This window comes from Convolutriloba macropyga, chromosome 5, assembly GCF_964194025.1.
Source record: "Convolutriloba macropyga chromosome 5, txConMacr16.3, whole genome shotgun sequence".
Classification (NCBI taxonomy): Eukaryota; Metazoa; Xenacoelomorpha; order Acoela; family Convolutidae; genus Convolutriloba; species Convolutriloba macropyga.
The window spans coordinates 37,171,824-37,190,274 of record NC_134472.1 but is presented as its reverse complement, the minus strand read 5'-3'; the positions used below and the strand labels follow the sequence as shown (position 1 = coordinate 37,190,274).

The 18,451-nt window shown below is 33.9% G+C and overlaps 1 protein-coding gene across 1 annotated transcript in view; it reads left to right on the top strand.

Annotated features, from left to right (window-relative positions):
- Positions 1-17,437, top strand: part of LOC142340360 (trypsin-7-like) — a 66,464-nt gene extending 49,027 nt beyond the window's left edge. Inside the window, exons 5-6 of the mRNA XM_075390934.1 lie at positions 4,421-4,577; positions 17,187-17,437. Of these exons, the coding sequence (XP_075247049.1) occupies positions 4,421-4,577; positions 17,187-17,437 (408 nt within the window). The remainder of the gene's footprint in view (positions 1-4,420; positions 4,578-17,186) is intronic.
- The last annotated feature ends 1,014 nt before the right edge of the window (positions 17,438-18,451 follow it).

The following is an 18,451-nucleotide window of genomic DNA, read 5'->3' as shown; positions in this document are numbered from 1 at the left end:
TCAGATTTTGCGCTCAAAATACTATCTTTATACAGTTTAACAAAATTTTTTTTCAATATAGTGAAGGACTTATTCAAGTCATATGACGTCCTACGTAGGAGTGGGAAAGTCCAATTAAGTTCTAACGGAAGAATTTTTGTTCCAGGTGGTCTGAGAAAAAAGTACTTAGCACGTTGTCAGATTTTGCGCTCAAAATACTATCTTTATACAGTTTATCAAAAAGTGTTTTTCAATATAGTGAAGGACTCATTCAAATCATGTGACGTCCTACGTAGGAGTGGGAAAGTCCAATTAAGTTCTAACGGAAAAAGAATTTTTGTTCCAAGTGGTCTGAGAAAAAAGTACTTAGCACGTTGTCAGATTTTGCGCTCAAAATACTATCTTTATACAGTTTAACAAAATTTTTTTTTCAATATAGTGAAGGACTTATTCAAATCATATGACGGCCTACGTAGGAGTGGGAAAGTCCAATTAAGTTCTAACGGAAAAAGAATTTTTGTTCCAGGTGGTCTGAGAAAAAAGTACTTAGCACGTTGTCAGATTTCGTGCTCAAAATACTATCTTTATACAGTTTAACAAAAAGTGTTTTTCAATATAGTGAAGGACTTATTCAAATCATATGACGTCCTAAGTAGGAGTGGGAAAGTCCAATTAAGTTCTAGCAGAAAAAGAATTTTTGTTCCAGGTGGTATGAGAAAAAAGTACTCAGCACGTTATCAGATTTTGCGCTCAAAATACTATCTTTATACAGTTTAACAAAATTTTTTTTTCAATATAGTGAAGGACTTATTCAAATCATATGACGGCCTACGTAGGAGTGGGAAAGTCCAATTAAGTTCTAACGGAAAAAGAATTTTTGTTCCAGGTGGTCTGAGAAAAAAGTACTTAGCACGTTGTCAGATTTCGTGCTCAAAATACTATCTTTATACAGTTTAACAAAAAGTGTTTTTCAATATAGTGAAGGACTTATTCAAATCATATGACGTCCTACGTAGGAGTGGGAAAGTCCAATTAAGTTCTAGCAGAAAAAGAATTTTTGTTCCAGGTGGTATGAGAAAAAAGTACTTAGCACGTTGTCAGATTTTGCGCTCAAAATACTATCTTTATACAGTTTATCAAAAAGTGTTTTTCAAAATAGTGAAGGACTCATTCAAATCATGTGACGTCCTACGTAGGAGTGGGAAAGTCCGAAAAAGTTCTAACGGAAAAAGAATTTTTTTTCCAGGTGGTCTGAGAAAAAAATAATCAGAACGTTGTCAGATTTCGAGCTCAAAATATTATCTTTATACAGTTTATCAAAAAGTGTTTTTCAATATAGTGAAGGACTTATTCAAATCATATGACGTCCTACGTAGAAGTGGGAAAGTCCAATTAAGTTCTAATGGAAAAAGATTTTTTGTTCCAGGTGGTCTGAGAAAAAAGTACTCAGAACGTTGTCAGATTTTGCGCTCAAAATACTATCTTTGTACAGTTTATCAAAAATTGGTTTTCAATATAGTGAAGGACTCATTCAAATCATGTGACGTCCTACGTAGGAGTGGGAAAGTCCAATCAAGTTCTAACGGAAAAAAAAATTTTGTTCGAGGTGGTCTGAGAAAAAATTACTTAGCACGTTGTCAGATTTTGCGCTCAAATTACTATCTTTATAAAGTTTATCAAAAAGTGTTTTTCAATATAGTGAAGGACTCATTCAAATCATGTGACGTCCTACGTAGGAGTGGGAAAGTCCAATAAGTTTCTAACGGGAAAAAATTTTTTTCCAGGTGGTCTGAGAAAAAAGTACTTAGCACGTTGTCAGATTTTGCGCTCAAATTACTATCTTTATACAGTTTATCAAAAAGTGTTTTTCAATATAGTGAAGGACTCATTCAAATCATGTGACTTCCTACGTAGGAGTGGGAAAGTGCAATTAAATTCTAATGGAAAAGGAGTTTTGTTCCAGGTGGTCTGAGAAAAAACATACCGTCGTCGTTGTTTAGGTTTTCGTTTTTCCTGGTTCTCGTTTTTTGTCCTTTTTGTTTTGTCCTTGTTTTTGTTTTTCTCTTCGCGTTCCTTTTGCTTGAACTGCTTTTCTCATTTTCTCTTCTGCGCTGCCGTTCGAGTTTACGTTGTGCGCGCCGTCACTGCGTCTTAGCTTTTTGGGTCTCATTTTTTTCTTTGGCGGCTGGGGTCCCTTCGGGTTTAGGTGTCTCCTTTTGGAGCTCAGCAATGCACCGGCTCCGGTCGTCAAAGAAGCTAATGTGGCTCACGAACAAGCTGAGACGCAGTTTCTCACTTCGATAACGCACGTACGATTCGTTTTCGTTCGACTCACCGGTCGCAATGGATCGATAGCGTCGTCGTTGTTTAGGTTTTCGTTTTTCCTGGTTCTCGTGTTTTGTCCTTTTTGTTTCGTCCTTGTTGTTTGTTTTTCTCTTCGCGCTCCTTTTGCTTGGTCTGCTTTTCTCCTTTTTTCTTCTGCGCCGCCGTTCGAGTTTACGATTTGCGCGCCGTCACTGCGTCTTGGCTTTTTGGGTCTCATTTTTTTCTTTGGCGGCTGTGGTCCCTTCGGGTTTAGGTGTCTCCTTTTGGAGCTCAGCAATGCACCGGCTCCGGTCGTCAAAGAAGCTAATGTGGCTCACGAGCAAGCTGAGACGCAGTTTCTCGCTTCGATAACGCACGTACGATTCGTTTTCGTTCGACTCACCGGTCGCAATGGATCGATAGCGTCGTCGTTGTTTAGGTTTTCGTTTTTCCTGGTTCTCGTGTTTTGTCCTTTTTGTTTTGTCCTTGTTGTTTGTTTTTCTCTTCGCGCTCCTTTTGCTTGGTCTGCTTTTCTCCTTTTTTTCTGCGCCGCCGTTCGAGTTTACGATTTGCGCGCCGTCACTGCGTCTTAGCTTTTTGGGTCTCATTTTTTTCTTTGGCGGCTGGAGTCCCTTCGGGTTTAGTTGTCTCCTTTTGGAGCTCAGCAATTCACCGGCTCCGGTCGTCAAAGAAGTCAATGTGGCTCACGAGCAAGCTGAGACGCAGTTTCTCGCTTCGATAACGCACGTACGATTCGTTTTCGTTCGACTCACCGGTCGCAATGGATCGATAGCGTCGTCGTTGTTTAGGTTTTCGTTTTTCCTGGTTCTCGTGTTTTGTCCTTTTTGTTTTGTCCTTGTTGTTTGTTTTTCTCTTCGCGCTCCTTTTGCTTGGTCTGCTTTTCTCCTTTTTTTCTGCGCCGCCGTTCGAGTTTACGATTTGCGCGCCGTCACTGCGTCTTAGCTTTTTGGGTCTCATTTTTTTCTTTGGCGGCTGGAGTCCCTTCGGGTTTAGGTGTCTCCTTTTGGAGCTCAGCAATGCACCGGCTCCGGTCGTCAAAGAAGCTAATGTGGCTCACGAGCAAGCTGAGACGCAGTTTTTCGCTTCGATAAAGCACGTACGATTCGTTTTCGTTCGACTCACCGGTCGCAATGGATCGATACCGTCGTCGTTGTTCAGGTTTTCGTTCTTCCTGGTTCTCGTTTTTTGTCCTTTTTGTTTTGTCCTTGTTGTTTGTTTTTCTCTTCGCGCTCCTTTTGCTTGGTCTGCTTTTCTCCTTTTTTTCTGCGCCGCCGTTCGAGTTTACGATTTGCGCGCCGTCACTGCGTCTTAGCTTTTTGGGTCTCATTTTTTTCTTTGGCGGCTGGAGTCCCTTCGGGTTTAGGTGTCTCCTTTTGGAGCTCAGCAATGCACCGGCTCCGGTCGTCAAAGAAGCTAATGTGGCTCACGAGCAAGCTGAGACGCAGTTTCTCGCTGGGATAATGCACGTACCATTCGATTTCGTTTGACTCATGTGCTGAAACGCGCTGGATTTTTTAAGAAATGCGCTGAAATGCGCTGATTTTGCTAAAAATTCAGCGCAAAAACCTTACATAATAATGCGCTGAAATGTGCTGAAATGCGCTGAAACATTGCAAGAAATGCGCTGAAATGCGCTGATTTTCCCAAAAATTCAGCGCAAAAACCTTACATAATAATGCGCTGAAATGTGCTGAAATGCGCTGAAACACTGCAAGAAATGCGCTGAAATGCGCTGATTTTTCCAAAAATTCAGCGCAAAAACCTTACATAATAATGCGCTGAAATGTGCTGAAGTGCGCTGAAACTTTGTAAGAAATGCGCTGAAATGCGCTGATTTTTCCAAAAATTCAGCGCAAAAACCTTACATAATAATGCGCTGAAATGTGCTGAAATGCGCTGAAATTTCGCAAGAAATGCGCTGAGTTTTCAGCGCATTTCTTGCAAAGTTTCAGCGCATTTCAGCACATTTCAGCGCATTATTATGTAAGGTTTTTGCGCTGAATTTTTGGAAAAATGAGCGCATTTCAGCGCATTTCTTACATAATTTTCGGAAAATTTCTCGACCCGGGCACCTAAAAATGCATTTTAAAAGTACATCTTTTGCCTTTGTAACCAGGCCGTTGATGTCCCAGTGAAGGACGGGTCTGAGTGTCAACCGAAAGGCGACCCGAAAGCAGCTTTCACTTTCTGTGCCGGAGGAATGAATAACGGCAACCCGCAGGATGCATGTTCAGGTGACTCGGGATCACCCACTGTTTGTCGATTGGGAAATAGTGAGTGTCGATTTATTTCAACAGAGCTTCAAACCGCTCTAATATTTACAAATGATAAAATTTATTGTAGTACAGAACTTGGAGTTTTTGGCAACTCCCACAAGAGTTTCTTGACTCTCGAAGTGTATACTGGCTATCTGCAAAGTTAACAGTTGTATGGTAACTCGCAGTAATTTATGAAATACCAGTTACGAGAGTCAGCTTTTCAATCTATGTTGGAGGTTGAATTCGGAAGCACGTACTTCATTCCTTACAGAATTTTCTGCTAGTCTATTTGATTAATCGACTTAAGCTGCTTATAATCTCAAAGCGATAAACAAAAAGGGGTTTAGCTGCTGATGATTTTAGAGCATGTTTTCGACTAACAATTGAATGTGCAGAAGCTATGCTTACTGACCTAAAATTTTTTATTCCGTTTTTAAATCTAATTTTTGAGTTGAGGATGTTTAACTGCAATGTCTAAATCCTAACACCTTATCGAATATAACTTAAAGTATAATTTGAATTATTTAGTTTTCTTGTCGAACATTTCATGCTTCTGCGCTATTAAAAGGAAATTGAAAATTAGTTTCCCTGGTCAGCAGAAAATAACTTACTTAATCTTGCACAATCATTAGTTCTGATTTCAAATAACACTTTTATCATTCACTCGTCCAAATTGTCTCACCTCTCGCATTTTTGTCTTCATTAGGATCAAAGATGTTTTGACAAAGAAAACCAACACAATCGTCCAGTTGAAAATGTCTACTGATTTTCTCTCTCATTCGTTGAGACCATAAATGAAAAACGGGGGTATAAAATATCTTTTTGGCAAGAAGAGACATTCAATTCACTATAACTAAAAAAATAACAAAAAAATTGAAAGGACCGGCAGTCATCGTTTTTTTATTGTTATTATTTTATTGTATTTATTGTATTCTCTATAGATGGTCCCATTGCATCAACATAATTTCGGAAAAATTATAAAACGAACGTTTTCACGAACACGATTATGTACAGTTTTACTCTGATGGAGCTAATACACATTTCAACATTGCAAACTAAAATGGTTTTATTGTGGTCAAATTTCTTTCACTGGAAGTTATGTCACCTAATTTAATGCATTTGTAACTCTATGCATTTGTAACTATGCATATTGCAAAGGCGACAGCAAATGTAAACAAGGAGGCTCGGTAATGTGCGTTCGCACATTAAGTTCCGGCCCCGCTCATCTACATTTTTCACTTAATTGTCTACCACATGAGGAAGAGATTAAAAAATTAACATATCAACATATCGTTCAACAAACTACTGAAAGAATAAAACAATCTACTCCAGAATGTCTATGAGACCTGAGGCTACCATAATATGACTAACAGAAAAGACGGCAATAAAAATCAAATAGTTACAAATATTAATTACGGCCAAAACTCCTTGTCCATATTTGAAAACCACAAATTACCAAATCAAAAGGGCATCAGACGAAATTGATACTAAGATGATTAACCGGTACATTTTGAACAAAATATGGGACTTTTCCTCAATGCGACTTGGCAACGAGTCGACTAGAAATGAGCAAAAAGCGGCAAAAGTTTATTAAAACATTGCTTCTATTTTAAAAAAGTATTAAATTCGAACTGATTAGAAACATTACGCATGAAATGAAATCATTGAAAGAGTCTTTTATACCTCAATAGAGAGCAACTGAGGCCTCTCATTATCCAGGATATGTCATACGACAAAATGAACGAAATACAGGCAAAATTTTCACGAAAATGATGCACGAAAACGATGTCCCCCCAATCAATTAAATATTTAGGTGATCACTAAAATCAATAAAGATCTTCGTTGGCATTTTTTGCAGGTGACAACATTTGTAAGTAAAATGACGCCCATTATTGTGATACTGTGAAAAAACAAAAACCTACAAAAAAGGGGCAAATTTGCAAAAATCACGAAAATTGGTTTTATGAAAACTGGTTGTTCCAAGAAGAAATACTATTTGAGGAAAATAAAACCGTTATGAAAACCAAATTAAATTTAAAAAGATAATTGATGTAAATTGTATATAGAGATGCTTAGCTACAATTTAACAGAAATAAAATTGGCAGATCTCAAAGATCTATCACTTTTTTATTAAAAACAAATTTTTTCAAAATTCATTGCCAACAAAAGCTTTCGACTAAAAGAGTAGACAGTTTGACTTATAACTACTCGGAAAATAATTGCGACTGTTATTAATGAGACTAAATCATAAGACTATAAAATAACATTAAATACAAGCTGAAATAATAAGTTTCAAAAACAACTTTACGAAACCACAGTTTTGAAGCCATTAAGTTTATAAGATAATAACCGCGAGAATATAACATCTTCAGTTGCGTCTCCTTAGTCATCTTTTTGTAAAACTAGTATCACAAAATGACAACAAAAAGAACCACAAAAACTGAAAAGTATCTAACTTCACAAAATTCTTCTGAAACAAATTGTCTAAGCCCTGAAGCCATCATTTAAAAAGTTTAAACAACAGAATAACTATTAATTGATTCAACAAAACAATAAAAAGAGCTCTAAATAATGAAGCTAATTTACAAAAATGATACAACATTGCAAAATACGAAAAAAACGCAAACCAGAACAAAAAGGGATAAGTTGAAGAATACTATTACTCTGTTTTTCAGAAATTTAATTCTAAAATCAAAACAGCCATTAGTTATTTACCGATAACAGTTATTAAAGTTCAATTGTTTATCTATAGTTGACCACTGAGACCTTTAATTACACAATATTTGGCATATGACAACAAAAATTAACAACAAATAAAGGGCAAAAATAAAATACATTACCAATTTCTGCAAGAGAACGGTGTCGCAGCCCATCAATCTATGTGTTATAAAAACAAAAATTATATTCAGTTTCAAATGTTGTAAAGCTTTTTTCAGTTAGATTGTTAAATGTGACATTTTACAAAAGAAACAAAAACAACAGCAAAAATGGGCAATTATGCACAAAATTTTGTATAAAAACTCGTAGTACCAAAAGCAAGAAAACCTTCTGTTAAAACAATCGGCCACAAAATTAGTTTTTGTTCTATAGGGAGGAAAGGTTGACCTGTACTTACTGAGAATAAGCAAAATGTTGACTGAAATAATAAAAAAAACAAGAGAATGAAAAAAATAAAACATTAGAGACATTAGGTAACAACCGAATAAAAAAGGATCACTTGCACCTCTTGAGGAAGAAATTTAGATCTTTGAGTGATCAAATTTAAAATCAGACTGCCAAAAGAATAACAATCGAAGACAAAAGACAAGAATTCAGTTAAATTTTACTAAAACCCTTCCTCAAAGCCATAAAAAAAACTTTGGTTCTCTGAAAACAAACTGTATGTACATTCGGCCTCAAATTTAAGTAAATTGGAGCTGTCATTAACGGAGTCGTGGAAAAAAATTGTCAGTAATTAACATTAAAACAACAAAAGCAAAATATTTTAAAAGGCAGCATCAAAATAAAAACCGAAAAGTCTCTGATTCTAAGAGTCATTGATATTATCAAACCTCTCCCTGATTTTCTCAAGCGCCCAGTAAACCGACCAAGTGTTCCAAGTATTTGCGAATTAGCCAATTATTGAGTGAAATTCTTCAAATATTGAAAACAAAAGATGCATTTTGTATAATTATCGAGATAAATCTGCAAAAAACGGCAAAGTTTTAATTCTAGAAGACTTTCATACGGCATCTAACTGCAACTAGCACTCTCTTTGAGATTAGAGTCTGTGTTAAGGTTTATAGGTCCCTAAGTCTGTCAAACTTTAACAAAGTGGACCAAAAAAGCATATTTTGTGCCATTTTTGATAAAAGTTTGAATTTTGAAAATTTTATCAAAAAATTTAGCCAAAAAAAACTTCAATCAAACAATTCAGCAACGCTCTTCTATCTCTAACGGTAACAACAACACTCTGCCGTTAAAAATTTTAACTTATTTTGAATTATATTAGCGAAATTGTGCCAAATTTTAGCAAAAATTACTGAAAATGCGAACAAAAACAGTCGAATGTTCACAAAACTTTAAACCTCGATAACTCCCTGTAAAACACGAAAATCGAAAAAATCTTTTTGATTCCGTATTCTACGCTGGACGAGCTTTTTAATAATGCCACTCACAATTCTCTATCGGTCGGCCAAAATTGGTTGAATAAAAACAACCCAGTTGAGTATATAGTTCCTCCCTCCCCACTAAAGTGGGGACCGGAAGAACTATAGCAAATGGGTTATTCCACTAAAAGAGATCTGATTGGTCAATTTTTGTACAAATTAAATCTAGAAAAAATAGACTTCATCAAAAAGAATTAAATTCAATTTCCTTGTACTTATTGATCTCTTAGAAGCAGTATGTATCAGCTTTCATCAACGCAATGCACCATTTTCAAAAAGAGTTGAGAATAATTTAAAGTACTTCTATTGGGACTGCTAGGTTCCTAGAGAACTCGAATTGATGATATCATTTAGAAATTCTTTCGCAAAAATAATTTGCCTGTATTTTATCTTTATTATTTGCTCATAATTGTTCAGCCGCATCATTTCATCAGTGAGATAATAGTGCGCTCTATTTATTTTGTTTCGTCAAGCAAAATTTGTTTCGCCTTACCTGATTTTGCCGCTTTTGAATAAAATAATTTTTACTTCTCTAGGCTAGTTTTATTGTTGACTCATTCTGCTTAAAGCGATTCTAAATTCTAAATAACAGTTGATTTCAAATCTAGACAACATACTTATTTGTACCCTCTATACTATAATTAATAACGGAGAGAGCCTAACAACCAAATACAATAAAATTATCTTTGGTTTTTTGCCAGAAATCACCAAATTGTACTTAAATTTTTGTTTTTTTTTCAATCGAGGTGATGCAATTCAATTGCGGCTGTTTATAAACAATCTGATGGTTTTTTTTTCACTCAGTGGGGCCATAAAAATGCCCTACAACTATCAAAGTTTCTATTTGGGAGCCTAGTTGAAGACAAGTAGTCACCATTCATCTGAAATTACTGCTCCTTAATAATTTGAATTTATACATCAATTATCATCTCCAAAACTATGAAAAAGGAACCCTTTTCCGAAAATTACAATCTTAAATGAAATCTAAATTTAGATAATTTTTTTTTTTGTAATTTTGAGGCTTTTGTAATTGCTTTTCACATTTTGAAAGAAAAAAAATAATCGATGCAATGGAAGACAAGGAAACTTAATTTTTGCAAACTTTTATTAACTTTTCAAGCTTCACATTTCCATCAAATATGCCTTTTGATGCACGCGAAACAAATAATTGACATAGCTGACAAATTGCCAGAAAATAGCTCCAATACAAGCCCGCAATGCAATTAAAAAAAATGCAAGAAAATTAACGAAAAGGTCATTTGAAGTGAGCGTGACGTCAGATGACGGTAACAAAAATCTTGACCAAGAATTAAAAAACAACCAAAGAAACATCGTAAGGAAATGAAAAAATAGCCGGAAAACTTCGGGAAACGATTCGAACTTCCGGTTTTTACATCAACTAAATTTAACGAAAACTTAAACAGAAATCAATCAAAAAAAAAAATTTTCTGACAAGAAGAAAAATTAAATCTAACCCTTTTGGATTACAATATTCACGAAACAATTAAACCATATAAAAATTTTTTTAAAAAATTCGTTAAAATTTTGTAAATTTGCTAAAACCCCAAATTCGTTGGTAAACCATTCGAATAATAAAAACAGCACGGAAACAAAGGCTACACGAACGAACGTAATAACCGCACGAAAAAAAATTTTTGCAAAAGTTTTAAGATAAGTACCAAAAAATTGATGTTTCCAAAAAAAGAAACAAAAGGTCCAGTCAGCTTTGAAGGATTCACAGTCTAATCGTAAATTGACATTTTACAATTACAATAAGTACTAATTTAATTTAAGCAGTTCGAACTATAATATTCAAACCAAAATGCTTTAAAAACTAGCTGCAAAAAATTAGTAAAAATTCAATATTCTTCTGTTATATTCCTTCAAATTTAACAAAGATAATAGTTATTGTTTCCAGAGCTTCTTAAGAAAGATGCATCGATAACAATAACATTCAACTAAAAATTTGAAAAAATTGACAAAAATTGATCAGAACCGGTCAGCTTATTTTAGTTCACCAGTTTTTCAGCAAATTAGACCAAATTTTTGTCAAACAGGCCAAAAACAAGCACAGAAACCGTAAATGGAACTTCACTTTGATTGATGAGGAAAAATTTGTTCAAATACAAAACAATTTTGCAAAAAAGTAAAAAAACATTACAAAACTCTAGATTTCAATGCCAAACTCTTCCCTAAAAAAACTTTATTGGGTTCTTTATTACACTCTTACCAAATGATCAAGGCCAGAGAGTTTTGCTCATCCAAAGATAGAAAATTGTTTTCAATAAAAAAGGCCTAAAAACAAGCAAAAATGGGTCAACTTGGCAAAAAACGGCGAAAATCAGCTAACTATACGCACTACGTTAACAAAAACTTGTTAAAGTCGAAAGGTCAATCATTAATTGCATTAGCAAAAAGTTTTCTCGCACAGCAAAAATTTATTCACATCAGCATTTTACACAATTTTGCTTTTAGGTTAACAAGCCGCATGAAGAAAAACTCTTCCTGTAAAATACCAAAAAACTTGCGAAACAATCGAACTTGACGGACTACACTCGAGTAATCGGAAAAAAAATTTTATAATAAATTTTGTTGAACAAACTAGTAATTTATAAGCAAAAAGAGTTTTTCTGGAGAATTTCAAACAAACACAACTGACATAGGAATCTAATCGTTCTCTAGCATGCCATATTTAACTGCATTAATCTTTCATAAAACCGTGGATGTTAAAAAAATCGGAATTGACATTATTGATTAGAGCAATTTTCAGAACAATGTACAAGACTATGCATTTGAAATTGAGAAATAACGTGAAAAGAACTAAATAATTGGAGAAGATCCCCAATAATTGACAGGAAGACTTAATGTGAACATTTGAAACCAGCCAAAATATTATTCGATTCACAGTAATTCATAACGTTCAAAAAAATTTTTTGATTGATTTTGAACGAAGTTTGAAGCAGTTACTGTAAACGTGTTGGTCTTTTTCATGCAGAATTTTTGCTTGACCGTTTTAACTTTTCGAGTGACTTTTGCGCGTGTGGCTTTTTAAAAATTTTTCTTGATATAAATTCCTTTTCCATTCACAAGCGTCAGCAGCAAAACTCAATAGGCGGCAGTACACTACTAAAAAGTCAAACGAAGAGTACGCCGTACTTTTAATTTTAATAGTAAATATATTGCTATATAACAACCTCTAAAATAGTGGCTATATCGGTATATAATAACCTCTAATGACGTTATTCAATCCCCTTAGTGAACTTACTGACCACCCCCCCCCCCCTAAACTGATTCAGGCTGTAATAGATTTGAGCTCTCACTAGTCATTCGAGAGCAATCCTTCTAAAGTTAGACGGTTGTTTTATATTTTCTGGTAAAGCTAAAACTGCAAAGATCAAAGCTCGAAAAATGAAATCGAATTGACTAAGTTCTCCATAGAAGAGGCCTCAGAAATTTAAATGATCGCAATCAGAACTGCAGCCCCAAAACACTTTTTAAAAAAGAATAAAGCGTAAAGCAATCTTAGAAGTCGAATTGAGAAGTTGAAAATAAAATCTTGGGTGACAAATTGCAAATACTCCAACACATATATCAGGAGTGAAAAAAATGCTCACTTTCAAAATCAAAGCATTAAAGTATTTTACTTCTGGGCGGAGATCTTTGATTAAACGATTTCAACTTATTGCAAAAACTAAATTTATCAAAAAGAAGATAAAGACAAAATGAAAACCAAAAACAAAAAATGGTTTAGCAACAGAGACTGGCTCCAATAAACGTTTCAGAACACCAACATAAATCAATTTGTAATAGTATCACCTGCTACGGCTATAATCACAATGTTAAAAAATAGGAGAAAGACCACTTTATGACTACTTAGGAGAAAAATAGGAGAAAGACCACTTTATGACAATATAACATAAAATTAAGTAAAAAACAGATGGACAATAAATTAAAACAACAGGCAAATTTCACAAGTTACAATTAACGGGTCATCAAAGCAATTGAGCCAAATTTCATCAAAAACGAAATCTTCAAAAACTGTTGAAATTTGTAAAAAAAAAGCAAAACATCGTTTTCATTGAACTTCAAATATCCCTACCAGATGACAAAAAAGTTGCAGTAAAATGAATTTTAAATAAGTTGAGTTGCGTGACCAAATCGATATCCAATGAAAAAATTGGAAGATTTGGACAGAAAGGGCCAAAATCGGATTACTGTACAATTTTTCTGCCAAACAATTTTGTAAAGTCATCTTAAACACTACCTAGCACTTATTTTTAAAATCAGCGCTACATTGAGATTTCATTTGGTTATGAGCTCTAAAAAAACAGACGTCTTCAAAAAATGTACCGCTTTTCAAAATGTTTCGCTAAATTTCTTCAAAGATGTTATCAGGCTCCCTCAATGCCTGAGTTGTCCTTAACCTAAATATTGAATTTCGAAAAGAAAAAAATTTGAAAATTGATAAAATCGGATTAATAGGCAGAACTAATGTAGCAAAGATCAAGCCGAAAGAAGGTTGAACAAAAGAGCAGCTTTTTCACCTTGTAAGGACGTTGTTTTCGGATTTTTTGGGATAATTGAGTATGAAATCAAAAACTTATCTTTTGATCTTTGTGTGGGCTAATAAAAAGTTATAAAGCGTCGTTGCAAAATGCCGTTTCTGATTTTCTGAATCTAAAAAATCATGGTTTTTCAACTGTATTCAATGATTATTTACTTTCTCCATGTTAATTTGTTCGGAAATCTAGAGAAAAGAAGCAAAACATTTGAGGTTTCTTCTTTGTCTATTTTTTAGTCGTCATTGCATTAGAAATCAGAAGCCCGCTATTTCCAAAAACCGATCTTATATTTCAATTTTTTATAACCTTCTCGCCGGCTGATCGTGATAACATATCCTCCTATGCGAGCCTTCTTGTTTGTGATACGTTCAATTAAGATATTCTTGTTTTCTCAGATAAAAGTCCGAGCACTCCAAATGAAAAATTGTCGCATAAAGTGTAATTGCCATTTAACTGTATTTTGCGCCATAAACCGGAGAATCGAAAGCATGCGCACTTTCAGATTAAATTTGAAGTCAGATTGCAGCAGATACAAACAATTATTATGAAGCACTAATTCAATTCACCAACTAGGACACCATACGAGTCAGATGAATCTTCAGGAGGTGCCCAAAGAATCTACATAAACGGGCAATAACTATTAAATTATACCATAAATAACAATTTAAAAAAACATAGCTGGCAGATTGCCAGAAAATAGCCGCAATAGCTTCGTAGATCTGCAGTCTCAAAAAAACAGTAAAAAAAGACAGACCAAAAAAACTCGTCTTTTCATTGAAGGCTGATATGTTATATTTTGATAAAAATCTGTATAAGTTTCTACTGCCTCTATTAGCTGCTCTCTAATAACCTTTATTTAGAGTGACACACACCCATTTGACCTTATCTCTTTGAACTTAAGCAAAAAAAGTCAATTTCAAAGTGAGGAAGTCATTTTTGAGAGTGAAGTAAGTCAAATGTGACCAAAAACTTAATCACGCGAATGAACAAAAAACTCGCTCCACTAACAGCGAAAAATGACGTCACGCATGCAATTCAGTTGAAATTGCATGAACGAATGAAGAAAAAGCAGATTTGAAGTGGTTGTGACGTCATATGGTCGTAACAAAAATCGCGACGACGAAACAAAAAGACATAGCAGGACAAGTCCTGACGTACAATTCGAAGAAATTTTCATTGACTAAACAGAAACAATAGACCTAAAATGGACTATGAGTGAATTGAGAAAAACATTTTTAAAAAATCAGATAAAAAAATAAGAAAAAGCAGATAATCAATGTAAAAATGCCGCATGAACAAAAAATCCACTAGCGAGAAACGAAAATTTAATTCAATCAAAAAACTCCTAGAATGAGCTGTGAATGGATTGGGAAAACCATTAAGAAAAAAATGCAATCCAAAAAATCGAAACAAAACAGTAAAAATCAGAGTGAAAATGCCGCATGTGAACAAAAACCACTATCGAGAAAGCGAATTTTTGTTCAAACACCGTTTTCTCACTCTACTTTAAAGTTAAAGCGAAAAAATTTCACGCCGCAAATCCACTCGCTTTTTCGCTCAATTTCCTGTTTAGGCGTGACCAAAATCACTACTCCAATTTGACTTCAAAGATCATGGAAAGGTGTGAACAGATCTCAAAAAACCGTAATTGCAGCTGAAGTTATTATTACCTTTTGTATTAAACAATTAACTCATTATTTCTCCAGGTCTGATCTACAATTTGGAGAAATTTAAAATAATGTCACCAAGAGAAACAAAATGCCGCAAAACTTTATATTATTAAAAATGTTTTGTAACGTTAAAAAATTCCAAAAAATTAGGATAACGAACTGAGAGGCTACAAAAGCTGACAGGAATAACAATTTCCCTCAAATAATTCTTGATTCTAATATCAAAGATCGCCAAAGCAAACGGCAGATAACCATCTTAGAAACTAAGTTAAATTTTTCAAAAAAAAAGCTCAAATTCAAGAATCAGAAAACCACTACATTTAGATTTCAAATCACTGCAACTAAGACAAAAACAACACACACTTCTTCATTGTTGTATATATTCTAGATATGATTTCATAATAATAAATAGAAATAAGCGGAAGTTTTGGGAAAATCTTTGCAGAAAACTCTCAGTGCTGCCTTATGATGAAATCAATTGCAAATGACGAAAAGCTAAGAAAAAGTTGAATTCATTCAAACTTTTAACAACTGAAGAAATGAATAACGAAACGTAGGTGCCAGGGCAATGCTAGAATGGTACAAACTAGAATGTAGAGGATATGGACACAATGTAAGGAACACCGTAACAAAAAGACCAATTCTTGATTTTTGAAAGTTAAAAAAAAATCAAGAAAAACGAAAGACATTTGTCTTCAGCATTCGAGACATAGAAAAAGCAACGAGTCATCCAAGACAAAGATCCATCCTCCTGAACAGAACAAAAGAGAAAAAGCAGAATTCAAACATACGAAACATTGAAACTTTTTGCAAAGAAAATTGTCACAAAATCTTTGAGACTACATTTATGACAATTTTAACTGTTTTTCATAAACTTAACACCTAAACATGATTGAACTTTTATTGGAACGAAGTTAAAGTCCCTCATGTTGAACAAAAAGACCTTTTCTAGTAATTAAAACCAAAATACAAACAAAAAAACAGAGAAATTGGAAAAAAACTACCAAAATGGGATTAGCATATGTACAATTTTTAAAACAAAATTACATCGATGTAGAAAGAGGCGTGGAGTATATAAATTATCAAAGCGAAGTTGCCATAGTTACTGACTGATGATTGACATAAAGACGGCCGGAAGATCCGAAAATGAAGAAATTAAAAGGAAAAAAGCCAAAAAGCCAAAAGAAGAAAAGACAAAGAATCGATTTTTGAAATTCAAAAATTAAAATTAAAAAAAAGAAGTTAAAAACATTTCAGCAAAATGCAAAGATTTTAACAGATTAAAGACAAAACGAGATTTTGCATTGAAATTGTCAAAAAAATTCGAAATTGCACTTTTCAAAAAAATTTGAAAATCATTCGATTAATAGTAAAAGAAAACCATACCCCTGACAGTGCACAAAAAGATTTTCTTGTTTTGAAATCCAAAAAAACCAACAAAACTGAGAAAATGAGGAAAAAACTGCAAAAATCGGGCAAGCATGTGTATAATTCTATAAAACAAACGAACCTCACGTTATAAAGAGGCATTTAATGCAAGAAACATCAAAAGTAAATTGCCATATATACTGATTTTTTTAAAATTTTGAATAAAAAATCCGCTTTAAGATGCAAAAATGAAGAAATTAATTTAAAGCCAAAAAATTAACTAAAAAATCAAGAAATATGTGCCAATTTTGACCTTCAAACGCATATTCAGGCTCTGCCGAGGTTTACATTTCAATATAGCATGCATTGACTAAAAAGTATTTCTGCAAAAAGCCAAATTACAAGCAAAAAACTGGGACACTTAGACGAAAAAAAAAACGGCTAAAAACGGTTATCTATATGTGCTATTCAGTCAAAAATTACTTTTCAAAGTCAAAAAGTCATTCACTAAACGCAGCGCATTATCAAATTAGTTTACACGGCAATTTAACGCACTTTCGCTTTTAGGTTAAAACGTCGTCTGAACGAGTAGTACTTCCTGTAAAAAAAAACCTTAAGAAAACCAATACTCCTCTTCGAGTCGTAAAAAGACAGCGCCCCAATACAATTCAAATTCTTTGAAGTAAAAAAAACCAAGAGAAGGACAATAATAGCCCCAGCTATCGCTGTGCGGCTATTAATTATACGATCGTACTTCGCATGTGATGTTGCCATTTATAACAACACCACTTATTTTAACTTCTATCGAATGGTTCACTTCTGCAATCACATAGTTTCCTCGAGACTTTGGAGAGTTGCTTTTGTTACTCACTTTAGGTATGTTCTTGTGCGGTGTTGTCTCATCTGGCCCAGCCCCTCCTGAGTGTGGTGTGTATCCAGGCACCTATGTGGATATCACAGTACACAAAGTCATTCACTTCATTAGATCAACTGACAAATCTCTCCAATCGGCAGGACATCAATCCCGAGCTTTAGCATCTGACGTTGCAGCCACACGTGATGTTAATGGTCCAATCATTCAAATGATTCTAGTTATTATGAAATTAAACTCCAAAAATTGCGGTTAAAATTGTTTAATCAACATATTTCATTAAATCTGATTACCAAGTTTCAAAATGAAAATATTGCTCAAATGAACTTCTTCATGAGCCAGTTAGAAAACACAAAATTTTACCTTAATTATACCATAATCCAGTTAAACTTGAGTTGAGGTCAATGTTCCGTTGAAAAAAATATCTCAGCTTTATGATACCTTCCCTCAAGTTAAGGTATCATAATAAGGTATCCTCAATTCGAAAAATAATATGTTTTCCTAAAACTTAGTAACGATACTGTGAATGGATCATAAAGGTAAAGCCAAAAAATTTGAGAGCATTTCTAAACGAACCATCATATTGAGTTTCCAAATGAAGATTTGCTTGTTTTTTGTCTGCTTCTTGCACAGATCCTCCAAGGAATCCATTTTCCCATGCATCTTTAAGGCGCTTTCCAATAATTTTGGGCCTGGTGGTGGTCCTGTATAAGCCGAGAACTACTGACCACCGAATGAACCTCAATTCAATTCAAAACTTCAAAGCAAAGGACACAATTTTTCAAGGTTGATTTATAGGGAGAAATATAAAACAAACGATGCCCTTTTTCATTTCAATTAATCAAATTTTGTACTTGAAAATCTTTGAACTGATCTTTTACCTTTAATTTAAAGTATTTACATGACAGATTTCATTGATATCGTTCAAGTCAATTTTAACTTAATTTAACGTCCTTGATGCAGTTTAAATTTAGCTAGACATTAAATTAATTAATACAAATTTTACTTTAAATTTACATCTCAAAGTAAAGTATATTAGTTTTGGCAACTCCGCATTAACTGTATTTTTAGTAAATTTAGGTTATTAGTTTTTCATATATCTTAACCCTCAAATGTCCTGGTAATAAAATCGGCTTAAAAAATAACTTCAAGTAAACTATTTTACAGTAAACTTCAAGTAAATGTTTTTAATTTAAGAATCTGTAATTTATGAAAAAGTCATAGAAGGCAATGTCGCTTTAACGTTTCAAGCAGGTTAAGTTATAAGTAT